General features: G+C 36.4%; 1 protein-coding gene and 1 long non-coding RNA gene across 3 annotated transcripts in view; one reads left to right on the plus strand and one right to left on the minus strand.

Moving 5' to 3' along the window:
• agps (alkylglycerone phosphate synthase) overlaps positions 1 to 17,623 on the plus strand; it is a 51,981-nt gene that overhangs the window by 11,377 nt on the left and 22,981 nt on the right. For both annotated transcript variants that reach the window (XM_073854869.1, XM_073854868.1), the window contains exons 4-11: positions 43 to 163; positions 880 to 954; positions 3,738 to 3,809; positions 3,988 to 4,067; positions 5,497 to 5,577; positions 5,877 to 6,002; positions 6,087 to 6,195; positions 12,656 to 12,783. In XM_073854869.1, the coding sequence (XP_073710970.1) occupies positions 43 to 163; positions 880 to 954; positions 3,738 to 3,809; positions 3,988 to 4,067; positions 5,497 to 5,577; positions 5,877 to 6,002; positions 6,087 to 6,195; positions 12,656 to 12,783 (792 nt within the window). The remainder of the gene's footprint in view (positions 1 to 42; positions 164 to 879; positions 955 to 3,737; positions 3,810 to 3,987; positions 4,068 to 5,496; positions 5,578 to 5,876; positions 6,003 to 6,086; positions 6,196 to 12,655; positions 12,784 to 17,623) is intronic.
• The window catches only part of LOC141350227 (uncharacterized), a 4,735-nt gene continuing 1,486 nt past the window's right edge, over positions 14,375 to 17,623 (minus strand). Inside the window, exon 2 of the long non-coding RNA XR_012358236.1 lies at positions 14,375 to 17,623. This exon is cut by the window's right edge and continues 1,034 nt beyond it. This is a non-coding gene — a long non-coding RNA (uncharacterized lncRNA).

Genomic DNA, 17,623 nt, shown 5'->3' on the forward strand with positions numbered 1-17,623 from the left:
CATGCGTTGTGTCTAATGTAAAGTGTGTGTGTTATCTTGCAGCCCACAGTGAATTTAAGTGCAATACCCCCTCCTAACCTGAACGAGCCATTCATAGAGGACTTGAAAGCTGGGGGCGTGGCCCTGTCACATGATCCAGAGGATCGGGTCTTTCGAGCTCATGGTAAAGAAATGGCATTCTTGTGTTTGTACTTAATGCTTTAATATGGGAGAGAGAATATATATTTCACTTTAAAATCAAAAGAAAAATCAATAATATTTTTTCGAATGAATTATTTATAAAAATGTAGAGGTAAATTGTTGTTTTATTGCAGAGCTTTGGTAAAATGCTAAAACTAAAATATAAATGTAAATATAGTAAATTGTGCAATTTATAATATATGTTTTGATTTAATTTATTAAACGGTAGTTTAAATATTTGTAAATAAATTTACAGCAGATATTAGTATTGGTTTATGTTGGTTTTTGCATAAATGTAAATATTAAATGTATTGTGTGTTACCATTATTTAATTTATTATCTGCTAACAGGAACATTTCTATGTACTGTATGCACGTAAAGCATTATATTGAGAAGTTGGAGCAATAAATAAACAAAATATTTTAGATAATAGAAGCTCAATTTATAAAATCATCTTATGATGATGTATTTAACATGTCTTGATTGTATTGTTTGGTTTTATTCTCTCCAATCTGATGTACATTAAGTGTACATTGTCAATGTTTTTCTTCTTTTTTTGTTAGTTTAAATTTTTGGCCATGACTCTACGTTCTAATTGCCAAAGTCTTTACAGCTAAGCTGTATACAAATAAGACCATAAAAACCGTGGAGAAGAAAACCGAAAAGGGGTTTATGATTGAATCTCTCTCTCTTTGTCAGGTCACTGTCTGCATGAAATCTTTGCTCTGCGTGAAGGGAGGATTGGACGAGTGCCGGACATGGTGGTTTGGCCGAGTGAGTAACTGGGAAGTTTTATGATCCGGCTCAGTGTATCAATTACAAAATATTCATTAATATTCATGAGGAACAGCTTCGGAGGGAGTGGTGAGCTTTGACAGCCAATAATACTCTTGCTGCACGAGTAGCTGCTCTCTTATTGGTGGAGTCCTGACAGGACCCATTTCTTCATTTAAATGAGCTGTGATTGATGGCTGAGCTGTGATTCGCTCCATGGATCCCAGACAGACAGCAAATCATATGCTTGCTCCCTGTACGCCCCTCTGCAAACTCCTCCCTCTTACCCCAGCTTATCTCTGGAGATCCCCTCAGTAGATTATATCAAAAACATCACAAGCTCCTGTACTGAATCCTGTCCTCTCCATCTCTGGTAAACATATGTGCAAGGTTTAGAAGAAGTCTGGACATCAAAAAAAAAAAAAAAACATGACATCAAAATGAGCTATTTACTTCCTCAATAAATATCTTTAAACATATTGTGCAGCGAGCATCAGTGTGCATAAACTGCAATTCATCGACGGGCTGCTAGGGGTTGGCTCCAAAAGTGAGTCAATCCAAATAGACCGCCCTATGTTAAAATGCCCAACTTTACAGTAGAAAATAATACAGCCTGGTACAAAAAGTGATTTTGGTCTTTATAGCTAATTTTGCCCTTCATGACAACTGTGAGGGGGTAATTTATTTGGTAACTCATCTGATTAAATTATGTTAAGTTTTAAAGTTTAGTTTAGTTTCAGCAACCAGCCAAACCCGCCAGCTTCACGGTGTCCCACTTCTTTACCCATTTTTGGTTATCCGCGTGTGATGCGTGGTGATGCACTGCCAAGATGGCAACGGCAGACTTTGCCAACTATTATATTAAAAAAAGTTCTTCACAAACCTATTGGTGATGTCACGGACACTACGTCCATATATTTTACAGTCTATGATTAATTCAGGGAAAATCAAGATTGTTTTTTATTTTAAATCTTTTTTATTAGAATTTAACAAGACTGTACATAGTTACACATTCAATGAAAAATAAGAGATCACAAATTGTCTCATTATAAGCCCCTTTTAAAACCCTCCCATCCCAAATTATACAAGCAATATGAAGGCAACAACAAAATAATAATAATAATAATAAATAAATAAATAAATAAGAAGATAAAATAAATAATAATAAACTAATCGCTAGATATAAATAACTATATGGAAATAAACATTCCTCTCTCTAGTTTCTCAAGATTGTTATTTGTAAACATTTCACAAAATTATACTATAACACTGTATAACACTGCTGCTATTATATAACAATTATTTTATATTATATGTTATGTTGTTTTGTCATATGTGTTGTATGAATGTTATTTAGTCAAGATGGTATTGCGACCAATTTGGCAATAAGATTTTTTTTATGGTTTTAATTAGTTTTTTATTTTATTTAGTATTTAAATAAAAAAAAATGTAATAATGCAGACACTAATTTAATTTAGTGTCCTGTGACTTTAAGCAGGGCTTTGAACCAGAATTTTTTTCCCAATTGGTTCGTTTCGAACAGAAACAGTATTTTAACGTTTCCAGTTTTCGGTTCAACCCTAAAGTTGATGTTCCTGAACCGGTTAGAACAAAAAATAAAGTTCCCGACCCGGTTAATAAAGTTTCATGTCAGCTGTGGGACATACAAATAAATAGGCTGATCATTAGGACTTAAATTATTAGTCTACATAATTTTCCTCAAAGGTATTGCGAAGGATTTTCTTTTTCCGGGTGGATCATCAAGACTATTGGTCCTCCTTGTTGTCAATCAGGAGTGTTGCGCAACTGCATTTTTTTTTTTTAAAGTGGAGAAGGCGGTTCTTTTCTAAAATTCGAGAAAATCCTCCGCTACACCTTTAAGTCTCTATCTTGTCATCAAACATAAAAAAAAAGGTTACATTATGTAAGCAGCATAACTGTAATTCGGACATGCCTACATTTGTTGAGTGCACTTAAACACGCGCACACATACAGACGGAGGACGAATTCCAAACGGCGCTTCGGGAAGAAGATGCAGCCTAAATAGTCGCTCCACATAAAGTGAAAATAACGTTGTTTTTCAGTGCTTTATTCGTCAAATGTATTTTAATGGATTACAGTATGAGACACAGCAGCGCAACTCTCTCTAAAGTTTACACATCAAGAGTTCTGATCTTTGAAGGGTATAGGGATAATCACGTCTAAATGGAGCTGGACCGGACACATTCAACCGTCTGTGGTACAAAAATTGTTCACTTTAGCACCTTTTAGCTGTTAAATTGTTTAAAATCACTGAAGTGTTACATTTGCAAGCCTTTGAAACACATGCAAATGATCAACTTTCACCTTATTGAAATGTGCGTATAAATCTGCGAATCGCATGCGGGCCAACCGTGTCGTGATCTGTACGGATCAACTGTGATCCGTTACACCACTAACTAGTATTAAAACAAACATCTTGAGATACTTGCTTAAGTGAACTTTACCGAGTCATATTAGAAATGTGACAAAGAGTGAAAAAATAATGGTATTAACCGGTTCCCATTATTTTAAGTAAACTTTAAACGGAACATATATATTTTTTAAGTTTCGTGTTTAGTTTCTGTTCCTTGCAAAACATCAAATGTTTCTGGTTTTCGTTCCGTGAACCGGTTCAAAGCCTTGACTTTAAGACCTACATGTTATCCATGGATCCAATATACTATTGCGTTTTCTTTCTGAGTTGTTGAATTGTTTGAATACAAGTTGTACATTAATGTGTAGTCATGATGTGATATTTACAGGTTCTCACAGTGATGTAGAGAAGATTGTGGAGCTGGCCTGTAAACATAATGTCTGTTTGATCCCCTTCGGAGGCAAGTACTTTAAAGACATCATCACATCTGGATAATGCTAATCTCTCTCTATCTCTCTCCCCCTCCTGTTATCTCTCTCTATATAAACGTATGTGATATGTTATGTATACTATATTTTTACTGGCTATTATAATATAAAATCTGTAAGGGTTTATGATCTTCTCTGTTCTGAGATCAGGTGGTACGAGTGTGTCCAGTGCTCTAGAGTGCCCTCATGAGGAGACTCGCTCCATTGTGTCCCTGGACACATCTCAGATGGTGAGTAACTCTCTCTCGCTTTCCCTCTCTCTCTCATATCTTGTGTTATGACCTTGGCTGACCTATTGTAGGGGTCACAGGGTTGAGGGGGTCACGCACATGAAAGGCAGTCAGTCATAAGCGAGGTTATTTTATGAGCGCAGTGGTGTGATTGATAGCTGAGGGGCGGAGTCACCTGTGGAGACTGCGAGCTGTGTTTAACCCCTGCTGGAAACCGGGAACAAAATCAGGTTAAACCAGACGGATTACATTGTTGAATTGAGAAATTGTGGGGAACGCACGTGCCTATTGCAGTTTGGCAAAGAAGACTTCAGATGTGATCTGAAAGAGTCGTGTGTGTGTGTTTCTGTGGTTTACACACACTGTGACCTCTCTCTGTCCTGCCTTTCTAAGCTCAGATATGTGGGCTGTGTTTAAGAGCCGTGAATCAGTTTGACATGTGCTTTCATGGAGCCCTGCGGACAATCTCAATGTCAACATCGCTGCACTTTAATCAAAATCTCTCTTTCTGTTTGTGCGCACAACATTGGCTGTTAAAATTGGAGGTTGCTGTAGGTTTGGAATCAAAAAACAAATCTTATTCAGATCCAGAAACATTCTTTTAAAATTAGTTTAATAGCGAAGTTGGTTTTGAATAGAAGACAGATTCAAGTGAGCATGTTTTTTATGTGTTTTGGAGATATACTGTGATGGTATCCTGTACAGAGAAATCACCTTTCTGTGAAAATGTTACCCAAAATAGTATTTTTTTTCTTATATACAGTGTTTCCCACTGTATTGTTGATTTGTGTGTGGCTCAAGTACTCCATTAGCGCACACACAAAGCATAATATGATTTTTAGCAGTCATTAAACTGTAATCTAGTTGTTAGTTACCTGAACCGGGGTGGCGCCGATTTAGGATATTTACTTACCTTCAAAATCTTCCCTTTATCCGCTTCGGTGAAATTGTCCAAAACAAATTGTTCATAAATCCCCCAAAGTCCAAGGAAATGGAATATCCAAGCCTTTTAATCCAAAACGATTTGTTCATCTCACAATCTTGACGTTTTTGACTGAATTACGATATAAATAGCGTATACAATTAGTTCACTAACGGACATTAGTTCGAATCTCACTTTTCATTCACTATTTATAATGAATATATTCGGATGTCACGTTTGTTGTGCAACGTCTGAGGAACAAATACGGCCCCTTGTGGAATTTCAGCTGTTCCATAAGAGGTTAAACTGCGTTGAAACTCTAAAATGTTGAGGTCCAATACAGTCTATTAACTTGAGAAAAATCCTGGAATGTCAAAAAAATAAATTTCTTTTCGACTGAACAAAGAAAGGCATAAACATCTTGGATGACATGGTGTATTTTTATGAAAGTGGAATATTTCTTTACTAGACTCATTAAGGGATTAAAATCATGACATTTTGTTTTAGAACCGAATATTGTGGCTGGATGAGAAGAATCTAACCGCTCATGTGGAGGCAGGAATCATTGGACAAGAACTAGAGAGACAGGTCAGTCTTTACACTAATCTACAGGTCTGTACACACACACACACACACACACAGGTTTAAAGCAAATGGCCCATTAAACGAATGTCAGAAAATGGCACTGATGCTTCTTGCGTGTGTGCATGTGTGCGTACGTGTGCGTGCTTCATATTAAGTTCTGACGGCCAAACACTGCGTATAACACTCCAGCAACATGTTTACTCTGTTTTATTGACAGAAATGACGTTATCATATTTATTATGAAAGATAATTGATCAATTTTAATTTCAGCTGTGCTATCATGCTGTACACATTGTTTGTAGTTAAATGAGCGTGGTTACTGTACGGGTCACGAGCCGGACTCGATGGAGTTCAGTTCTCTGGGCGGATGGGTGGCCACAAGAGCATCGGGCATGAAGAAAAACATCTACGGTAACATCGAGGACCTGGTATGTGTTTAAATATAACACACCTGCTGTTCAGAGCAGTGATGTACAGTTGTAGGTCATAAATGTTACCCGTGATGTTCTCAGGTGGTGCATATAAAGATGGTAACTCCCAGAGGAGTGATTGAGAAGAGCTGTCTGGGACCCCGCATGTCAACTGGACCTGACATACATCACTTCATACTGGGCTCTGAAGGTACAGACATGTTTGTGCGTGCGTGTGTGTAAATCTGGATTTCTTTGTGAATCTCATGTTTTGGTTATATTTTACACCGAGATCAAAAGGAAAAAATCGGTAAAAATTGATTTACATTTTACCATAAGTTCTGGTTACAGTAATGCAGAACTGTTTTGTAAAAATTGTAAGAAATATAAACTTAGTATTTGTTATTCTCCACTGTGGGCAAAACTCTGTTAACAGTGCATAATCTAACCATGGGTGTAAATCTCAGTTGTGGGGACAATGAACAAAATTTCTGAAGTGCATATTCAGAGAAGGACACAAATAATACAGACAAAATTGTACTTGTTAGGATATGTGTACACAAAGGAAAGCCTAACTTTCTTCTTTATAACTTTATTTATTGCAATGTTTTTTTAAAGTTGTTTACAATCAAGCCACTGATGACATTTGAACTTAACTTAAAATGACTGTTAGCTATGTAACATTATAATCACTAATAGAGTGGAAAATATTGGCTTGGGCTAATATTAGCTACGGTTTTAATAAATCATGTTTATGTTTTTCTTCTAGTATTGCATATTTATTTTTCTGCATACAACTTTGATATTTTACAGCTCTTGTAACACGCTGTTTCTGCTTATCTCGTGTTCATCTTGAGAACCTGTAGAGTAGTATTACATCCTTTATATCTCAGAAGGGTCTTTAGTTTTATCAGATTAATAAAAGGCAGATCAGCTCTAGTGATACATAACAGTTCCCATGTTCGAAAAAACTTTCTGAAATTTGTAGAAAAGAGGTGTGAGTTTGACCCAATAATATGTCTGTTACATGCGGAACTGCTTTTTTAACACTTTGCCTTTGTTTAGCATGAGTATTACAACTCTTGAACTGTGTTAATAAGTCAGAAAGCATGAAATAGCTTTAAACACCAACTTGAAGATCAGTGTAGTGTTTATTAGGCACATTTTTTTTTACATGGATGTGTGATTGTACTATTTAAAGAGTTTCTTATTCTTCGTCAATCAGAGACCTAGAACACACTTTAACCAGTTTAACTAACTAATTTTGCTCATTTTGGATTAGGGAGAGATTAACCTGATAATGAAATATTATGTGGATATCTGAGTAAAATTGCCATTCTTTATTTAGTGTATAGTAGGGATTTTAATTTCAGTTCATTTTCCCGACTGAGAAGCGCAGCTTGTTAACCGAACGTTAACGATTAACTGATTTGATTTTAATATTAAATTGTCATTGTGTAAAAATACGGTTGATGTTTGTCTGCGACCGGATACAAACAATACAAACATTTTATTTAATTTGAACATGCAAACAGCAGCAACAGGCCAACAACAGAACCAGGATTCATACATTATTAAATGTTCACGCGACATTACACTATCAAAGAGTCCAGAGGATTAATATCCAAAGAGGGCAGATTGTCTCTCTTTCATCTACCACAGTGGCCATTTCTAAAGCAGGAAACATTTTTAAAAAGTTTAACTGTTGCGTCTTCTTTCTCTGTTTGTACAAATAAAGAGAGTTTATGGTCCGAGGCGATTAGCGAAGGTCTGTCCGGACACGTGCGATACGGAGACGGACCGCATCATCTCCGTGCAGTTTCCAAACCATACTCAAACATGGACACACATGCAGTATAAATGATTTCTCATACAAATGATTACTTTAACAGACCGGCAGGGCGGCAATATTTTTAGTCATTTACAGGCCATTCACAAATTAAGAATGGAAAAGTGGCGAAATGTGCATTAACAAAAAAATTGTTATTTTAACTGATAATAAATTCTTCCCTTTGGTAAACCCGGTCAATATTAACATCCCTAGTGTATACTTATTTAAAACTTGCACACTAAACTGCAGACCTGGGCGATCTGTCAGGCGTTTTGGCTCTTGGTTTGGTCCAGGACGGGGCAGTGAACTGTTTCATGATGACCATATTGTAATGCGCTAAAGGGTGTTGGACCGCAGTGAAAATGCATAAAAAGTGACAGGTCAGAGCTACTGTATGTGTTATTACATGTGTGATGGTATATATGTGGAAGTATAGTTTATTAGGTCATTAATAAAGACCTTTAGTGATAAGATTAGGTCTCGTGAACTCTTTGTGCGAGGCTGAATATTTTCCAAAATTAATCTGCATTCATTAAAGATTCATGATTCCATTAGGAGTGACATCTGGCTCTTTTAATGAGTCTGTAATGCCACATAAATTTAGACAGTAAAGACGATTTCCTCTTCAGATGGCACACTTACTGTTGTTGTTTTTACGGGGGTCATGAGATCTTTAGATGTAAGTATTGTCGTCTCAGAGCTGTGAATGTGTGCACGTTTGATATTAAACCAGTTTATTGGCATGTTTAAAGATTATTCGGGGTTAATGGGCCTTAAGCTCTGTCTGTTATGGAAAAGCATTTCACACTGCAATGACTTCTTACTTAGTATTTTTGTCTTGTTTTCAGTACAAATATCTAAAAATTCTTAAATCAAGATGCATTTTCTTGATGAGCAAAATGACCTTAGAAAATAAAAAATATACAATTTAAGTAAATTTGTGCATAAAACAAGCAAAAAAATCTACAAATGGGGTGAGAATTTTTTTCTTGACATTTTCTTGAATTGTTTAAGAAAAAAGTAAACTTATTTCAAGATTTGTTATGGAAGTGCACGACCAATAGTCCTATAGCACAAAAGTATGATTTAATAATATATTTTTATAAGTGCTTTAAGAGACATTTCTGCTTTTATAGCTCATAGATTTCCATTGTAAGTGCATTGCTACAATAAAATAGCTTTAGTAAACTGAGGAAAGCAAGTTATTTCATGTGGTAGTCAACAGTACATCTCACAATCTGTTCATGCAGTTTATGTGGAACGATGCAGAACATAAATATTTGGGAAAAGACAAGCCACTAGTTTTTAGCATCATTCCCAGAACTCATTTGTAAAAGTCGAGCAAATGAATTGGAAACGTTTTTATTTTCTCTGTTAGCTTGGCAGCGTTTTGCATGCCGACATCTGCCCCCATCTACCCGGCCAGTTCTTCTCTGTGTATTATAAACTCTCCACAGGACTTTATCACCAGTTTGACACGCGTACACATTCATGTCTGCTGTGGACGCTCAATAATGAGCCTCGAACCTGAAACTGAGAGCAGCAGACACAGGGTTTTTCTCAGGGGTCAAAGGCCATGAGGGTTTGGGCCGGATGCATGCTGCGCTGGGATCTGCTGGGCCCTCGGTGGCTCTGTTCTCTACCAAAAGTGTTGTTTGATACTGACCTGCTTTATGTCACAGAACGCACCGTCGGTAAATCTCTCCACTTGCTTTTTGTAGTGGAGGAAACTTGAGCGTTAAGGTGAAAATTATCATGCAGATCTCCAGCAGTGATGCAGGGGTCATGCGTATGTGCAGCACATTTCTTTGCGAGTGGATGCGATATCCTGTTTTTCAGTTTTAACACCAAGTTAGAAGAGCAAACAGTGGCTTTCAGCCGATCGACAGCCTGTTAGGAATTTTATACAAAATCTAGCTAGTCAGTATTTTTAACCCCTTACCTGGGCCAGCCCTTTTTGAGTGGGGGGGGTTTAAAAGGTGATGTACATTTTTAAATTAAAGGGGCGGTGAATTTGTCGATTTTATTGTTTTATATTGTTGTCTGATGTCTACTTATGATGATCGCGTGGTTTTTACATTCAAAAACATCAAAAGCAATATACGCTATTTTGTAACATGGATTAGTGGCTGTATGGAGAAATGGTTCGTTTGAAGGGGCTGGCCGCATTGAAGACCTGGACTTAAACGCCCACTGCTATGATTGGACAGCTTCATTCCCCGTCATTACATGTGGGGAAATGTTTTACAAACATTAATGTGTAAAAATAGCAGCCGAACACAAACATGTTTGACCCACGAAAGATTCTGGGTGCTAAAGATGATACACATAAATGACAAACCGTATAGTAAAGTAGAAACAAAACTTTAAACTCAACGTGACTAAATTACCGTATACAACACAGTTAGCGTGCATCAGAATCTAAACTGTGGCTGATAAATCCTTGTCAATGACTTTGTATGTTTATATTGTGCTTGTGAGGTTGGTCTTACATACACGTAGCGTTACATACCAAAATTATATGATAAAAAAAGCTTTGAGTGTTGGACTGTTCAAACGCAACTTGCCTAAAATTACCGTATACAACACAATAAGCGGGCATCAGAATCTAAATTGCGGCTGTTAAGTCCTTCCTTATCACTAACTTTGTATATTTCTATCGTTATATTACAGGTTTATTGTTAATTGTTGTACCTTTATTAATCGTTTAATGTTTTTAGTAAATTAAAACAGTCAAACATACGTGTTTAGACACGGATGTTACAACATGACATATCAAGCGATCTCTTCTAACAAAGCAATAGTGAAACGCAGTTAAAACTTAAATAAAGTAAAATGTTTACTTACTGTGTATACTGCTGTGTCATTTTTGTCAGATCCAATATTAGTGGTGCTTTTAATCACAGTCTCTCTGCAAATCCAGCATCGACTTACTTACAAATGAATGTGTACACAAAGTAAACAAACACTCCCCATGCAAGCTGGAACTTCTTCAAAAACAAACTTTAACCACACATTCCTAATGTTATGTTCTGAGCCTCTGAGTTAATGTTATACAGCGTCTGTGTTCTTCCCATAGACGGTTCTTCCACAACCGAAAACTGAAACCCCGTTTCCATGGTTACTCTATCATAATAGATCACCGCGTCAAAATAAAAGTCTCTCAGAAAAAAATGTATTCAAAAGTCATTTTGGTTACATTTGGCAATCTTTAAAGACAGGTTTACTGATTGTTGAGACACGCGTGTGTCACGCGAAGCTGTGGGCGGAGCTACAAAAGTGGTCTTTGTATTTGGCTCTGGGGAAGTGCTTCAATTGTACTTTGACGTCATATTTCTCTGAATTCCTCACTAGGTCATAATACTGGCTTGGTGCCAAAAACTGTTATATTTCAGTAGCATGGACGTTTTCAGTTCTGAAACTTGCAGGATGTTCATTTTAAGTATGACGACCTCTTATATAACAAATTATTAAGTTAAAATTGAGTATTTGATTCACCGCTCCTTTAATATAACTCTGAAGTTTTTCCCGTGTTTATATGTGAAAATGTTAAATAAAAAATTGTTATAGCAGTTTGCATTTACTTTAATAAATAAAAATAATGAAATAAAGTATATATTGTATACATATAAAAATAAAAATGTTTCATTGCAGAAATACAAAAAAATTAAAACATAAGTCTTAACTAGCTGTGGTCCAAATTTCCAAGTTAAAATCCCCAAAAATTAGGTTTGTGTCACACATTTTGTCGTTTTACCAACAAAGGCCACTAGGTGTCAATGGTTTGCTGCGTACTCTTGTCACAAACTAATAAATTACTTTCACTGCATTATTATTACTGTTAAAACGTTTTGAAATATGAAAACTACATTATTAGAGCTTTCCAATGATATATAGTTTGCCAAAGTGTTTGCAGATTTATTATAAGATATAGTATTATTTTTAAATATAATAATTAATATGCATTCCTATTGGGTCAGCTGGCAGGACAGTGGCATTTAGCAGGATACACTGCAAAAAATGACTTTCTTGCTTAGTATTTTTTGTCTTGTTTTCAGTATAAATATCTAAAAATTCTTAAATTATGTTTATTGTCTAAAAACTAAACTTATTTTCTTAGGTCATTTTAAGAAATCAGGAAAATTCATCTTACTTTAAGTTAATTGTGCTTAAAACAAACCAAAAAAATCTGCCAATGGGGTAAGAAAAAACTCTTGAACTTTTTCCTTAACACTTAATTCAACACTGAAAACCCTAATACATCGATTGAACTCAAATGATTTGAGTAAACTCATTCCCTCAATTTAATTGAGTAATGGGGTCTCCCAAAACGTGCATATTTAAGTTTACTTTTGGTGCTTATGTAGATTTGACTTAAATTGTTTAGTTCACCAAACTTTACGATTATTTAATGTACTTAAACAATAAAGTTCATTTAACTTAGTGTTAATTTCAAGTGTACTTGTATATTTAAGTAAACTCAACATTCTTTTGGTTAATGAAGCACATTCTTTTGGTTAACTCTCCCTTTATACGGTAATTTATTTGATAAAACATTGAAATATTTGTTGAAATATGTATTTTAGACTCCTAGACCTTTCCAATGATATAAAGCTTGTCTTGATAAGATGAAAATTTACATGATAAATATTAAAGTAAACTCAGGTGTCCCGTTCATGGGACAGTGCCAGGTAATGTGTTAATAAAAATGTATGCTTTCAATTGCCATGTCATGTTGTAATAAAAGAAAGTTCAGTTTTATGGTCAGTTATAAATGTCTTGCAGGTTAATTTTCCCAAGTTGGTCAGTTTAATTTTGTATTCTGTGTCTTGCTCTGAAGGAACTCTGGGAGTGGTGACTGAAGTTACGTTGAAGATCCGCCCCGTTCCTGAATATCAGAAATACGGCTCTATCGTCTTCCCAAATTTCCAGCAGGGTGTTGCGTGCCTGAGAGAGGTCGCCAGACAGGTCAGTAATAAACATCCAACTGTAGTCTGAATCAAGCAGATATCAGTTAGATTGCTTGTATTGTAAATCTGTGCATGTTCTGTTCGTTTGGAAAAAAAGCATTTACATTTTTTCAGGCATCAGATGATCATAGACATACCAAAACAGTTGTTCTAATTGGACTAATATGAAATGACTAGGGTCTCCCTTACATAATCTATTTGAAATGGTCTAAATGTTTTTCATTAAAGTATTGATTTTAGGATTGGGAGATGTGTGTATGTGTTGTCTCTGTGTAATGGCAGTCATCTTCAGTCATTAATGTGTTGGCCTGGTGCTGATGTTGCTGTTATTGATGAGCACAGCGTCGCCGTTTTATGCAACAGTGCTTGTTATGAGTCCATAAACAAACAGTGATCCAAACCTAAAATTAAATGATTGATTATGCGATTTAGGACCTACACACTGTTCAATTCAATTCAATTCAATTTTATTTATATAGCGCTTTTCAAAATTTGGTAATTGTATCAAAGCAGCTTTACATAATAGATGCAGTGAAAAGCACAGAAAATCGACAGATAGCACAACATAATAAACGATAGCACAAGCAGTTAAATTTGCTACGGCTATAAATCAACATTATAAACAAACGTATTACTAATGTAACGTATAGAAGTTAAGCCCAAAAGGCTGCCTCCCCGGGTTGAAAAACCCCCTAGGAGAAAAAAACCCCGGAATTTTAGCCGGGGAAGTAAAAAAAGTCATAGGAGGAAAAAACCCTTGGGAGGTATATATATATATATATATATACTGAAACGGAAGGAGATTGAGCGGAGATTAAGCGGGTTCTGCCGGTGGTCTTTGGTCAGGCATCAGCTGGACATCACGTTGAAGAACAGCTAGTAGATCAGTTGTGTGCCGACTTTCACATGTACCGGAACTGGATCTGTTTGTCTCGTCCTCGGGATCAAGGACGAGACAGGGAGAGAGACACAAAATCTTATTAGCGTAGGGGCCGTTCACATAGAAAACAAGTGTCACACAGTAATGTGGTTTTAGTCAGCTCGGTTCCGGACAGGCTAACTATTGCTGGTTAAGTGTATTACATATAGTTAATGATTTTAGAAACGGAAACAGAACTCGTTTGACTAAGGCCAGAGGCCCCACTGCCGTCGTTAATGCTAACGTACAGTGGCAAACGGTTCTGTATGACATACTATTTTAAGGTATTACATATAGTTAATGATTTTAGAAACGGAAACAGAACTCGTTTGACTAAGGCCAGAGGCCCCACTGCCGTCGTTAATGCTAACGTACAGTGGCAAACGGTTCTGTATGACATACTATTTTAAGGTATTACATATAGTTAATGATTTTAGAAACGGAAACAGAACTCGTTTGACTAAGGCCAGAGGCCCCACTGCCGTCGTTAATGCTAACGTACAGTGGCAAACGGTTCTGTATGACATACTATTTTAAGGTCATGGGAAAAGGCCAAAATTGCAAGCCGGCCATATTTGGCAGTTAAGACTCAATCGAAAACCAATTAAAAGTTTCAGCATATTACTAAAGAGTATTAATGAGATTTACCATGCTTTGAAGTGTTAACGAAAAAAAAAAAAAAAAAAAAAAAAAGGTTTTAATTTATTCATTAATTTATTTATTTATTAGGTTGTACAAGCTAGCTATTAGGAGATAAGTACCATTGTTAAAACAACTATTTGAAAGCCTTGTTAAAGAGAAAAGTTTTAAGTCTAGATTTAAAGTTATCTACTGTCTCTGATTTTCGGACGTCGGTTGGTAAATCATTCCATAGCTTAGGGGCTAAGTAGGAAAAGGATCTGCCACCTTTAGACACTTTTGATATTTTAGGGATAATTAAGAGGCCAGAATTTTGTGACCGCAATGCACGTGATGGATTGTATTCTGATAATAATTCTCTAAGATATGAGGGTGCTAGGCCATTTAAGGCTTTGTAGGTGATTAGTAATATTTTAAATTGTATACGATATTTAACTGGTAGCCAGTGTAAAGATGCCAGAATTGGGCTTATGCGGTCATACTTCTTAGTTCGAGTAAGAACTCTTGCAGAAGCGTTTTGAACTAGCTGAAGCTTGTTGACCTGTTTTGCATGGCATCCTCCGAGTAACGAGTTACAATAGTCTATTCTAGAGGTCATAAAAGCGTGGATAAGCTTCTCTGCATCTGATGCAGACAACATATGGCGTATTTTTGAGATATTTCTAAGGTGGAAGAATGCTGTGCGGCAGACATTGGAGATATGGCTGTCGAAGGATAAACTGCTGTCGAACATCACACCTAAATTCTTAACCGTGGAGGTTGGCACCACAGTGCAGCCATTTATGGGCAACTTGTAATCTGTCATATTATATTTGTAGCGATTCGGTTCGATAACAAGTATCTCTGTCTTATTGGAGTTTAGCATAAGAAAGTTATGTGACATCCAGTCACTTATATCGCTGATGCAGTCTGATAGTTTAGAAAAATTTTGTGTTTCGCTAGGATGCGAGGAGATGTAAAGCTGTGTGTCATCTGCATAGCAGTGAAACTGTATGTTATGATTTCTGATAATATCTCCCAGAGGTAACATATATAATGAGAACAGGATAGGACCTAAAACTGATCCCTGCGGTACGCCGTATTTAACCAGGGAGTGATGTGACTCCTCCTCATTTACATAAACAAAGTGATAGCGATTGGTTAGATACGATCTGAACCAAGCTAGCGCCTGACCACTGATGCCAACATAGTTTTCTAGCCTATTAAGTAAGATTGTGTGATCTATTGTGTCAAAGGCTGCACTAAGGTCTAATAATATAAGGAGTGATATTTCACCACGGTCGGATGTTAGGAGAAGGTCATTTGTAACTCTAAGCAGCGCTGTCTCTGTGCTATGGTGGGGCCTGAATCCTGATTGGAACTTTTCATACGTACTATTATTTGCTAAGAATGTGCGTAGCTGGCTTGCCACTACCTTTTCTAATATTTTGGAAAGAAAAGGGAGATTTGAGATTGGTCTAAAGTTATTTAGATCTCCCTGGTCAAGGTTTGGTTTTTTAATGAGCGGTCTAATAACTGCTAGTTTGAAAGCTGTAGGAACGTAGCCTAATTCTAATGATGAGTTAAAGACATTTAGTACTGGGTTAGACACTATAGGGAATACCTCTTTGAGTAATTTTGTGGGAACAGGGTCCAATATACAGGACGATGATTTGGATGATGCTACTAATTTAGATAGCTCATCTATTGTAGTAGGTTTAAATGACTCAAGATGTTCGAATGGTAGGCAAGCGTTAAATGTATTACTGGGTAGAGTGGTGGCTGCTTGGGTACCTACAATGTTTTCCCTAATAATCATAATTTTCTTAGTAAAGAAGTTCATGAAGTCGTTACTATTGTGTGGGAGTTTATTAGTGGGTTCTGTTTGTTCTTTATTTCTAGTCAGTTTCGCAACTGTGCTAAAGAGGAAGCGAGGGTTATTATGATTTTCTTTAATAAGATTGCTGAGATACGTAGATCTGGCGATTTTTATAGCCTGTCTGTAGTGTTTAACACTCTCCTTCCATGCTGCACGCCATACCTCTAACTTTGTGCTTCTATAATTTCTTTCCATTTTCCTAGTTGCCTTTTTGAGTGCTGCTGTGTGATGATCATACCATGGAGCTGGCGATTTTTCTTTGATTCGCTTTTTTCGAATTGGAGCTACGGCATCCAATGTGTTAGAACAAATACTGTTCAGGTTTTCTATTACAATATCTAGATCTTCAGGGTTATCTGCTACATGCTTCATTTGGGACAGGTCTGGAAGAGTGCTAATAAAGTTATCTTTAGTGGTGGAAATTATTGTTCTGGCTAGTCGGTAGCGTATTGTGGATCGAGTGATCATATCTAGAAGTACCGTGTATGAGACAAGGCAATGGTCTGAAACTGCATCGCTCTGAGGTGATATCTTGATTTCATTAATATTGAGCCCGAGTGACAGAATTAAGTCTAATGTGTGCTTACGAGTATGCGTTGGCCCTGTCACGTTTTGTCTAATATTGAGAGAATTTAGAATATCCATAAATGCTAATCCTAATGTATCTGTTGGGTTATCAACATGTATATTAAAGTCACCAACGATAAGAGCTTTATCTACAGTGACTACGAGGTCAGACAGGAAATTTGATATTTCTTTAAGAAAATCTACATGATGGCCCGGAGGTCTATAGATTGTAGCAAGGACAAAAGAGAGCTGTTTATGGTTACGATCAGTTATTTCCATATTTAATAGCATTATTTCAAATGAATTAAATTATACTTTGGATTTATGGTTTACTTTAAAAAAATTTTTGTATATTGTAGCTACACCACCCCCTCTCCCCTTTAAACGCGGTTCATGTTTATAATAGTAGTCTTGTGGGGTGGATTCGTTTAAACTAATGTAATCGTCTGCTTTAAGCCAGGTTTCTGTTAAAGAGAGTGCATCTAAGTTTTGGTCAGTAATTATTTCATTGACAATAGGTTCTTTATTGGTAAGCGATCTAATGTTAAGAAGGCCGAATTTTAACATTCGAGGTTCATCTGTAAACGTATTGTTTTCTAATTTTATGTTTGTAAGATTTGTACGAGACGAGGTAAACGGTGCTCTGTATTCGTTTGTTCGAGGAACGCACACAGTTGAAATGTGTTGATACTCTGGTAAGATAGATTCTAAGTTCTGGGATATATGTGATCTTGACATGTCAGAGCTACTAACAGATGGCCGGGTAGGCCGATCTATCTGTTTCCTGACCTGGGCCCTGGTTAGTCAAACTGTATTAGAATTTAGAGTATTGGTCAGATTTCTAGAGAGTATAGC

Source organism: Misgurnus anguillicaudatus, chromosome 17, assembly GCF_027580225.2.
Source record: "Misgurnus anguillicaudatus chromosome 17, ASM2758022v2, whole genome shotgun sequence".
Lineage (NCBI taxonomy): Eukaryota > Metazoa > Chordata > Actinopteri > Cypriniformes > Cobitidae > Misgurnus > Misgurnus anguillicaudatus.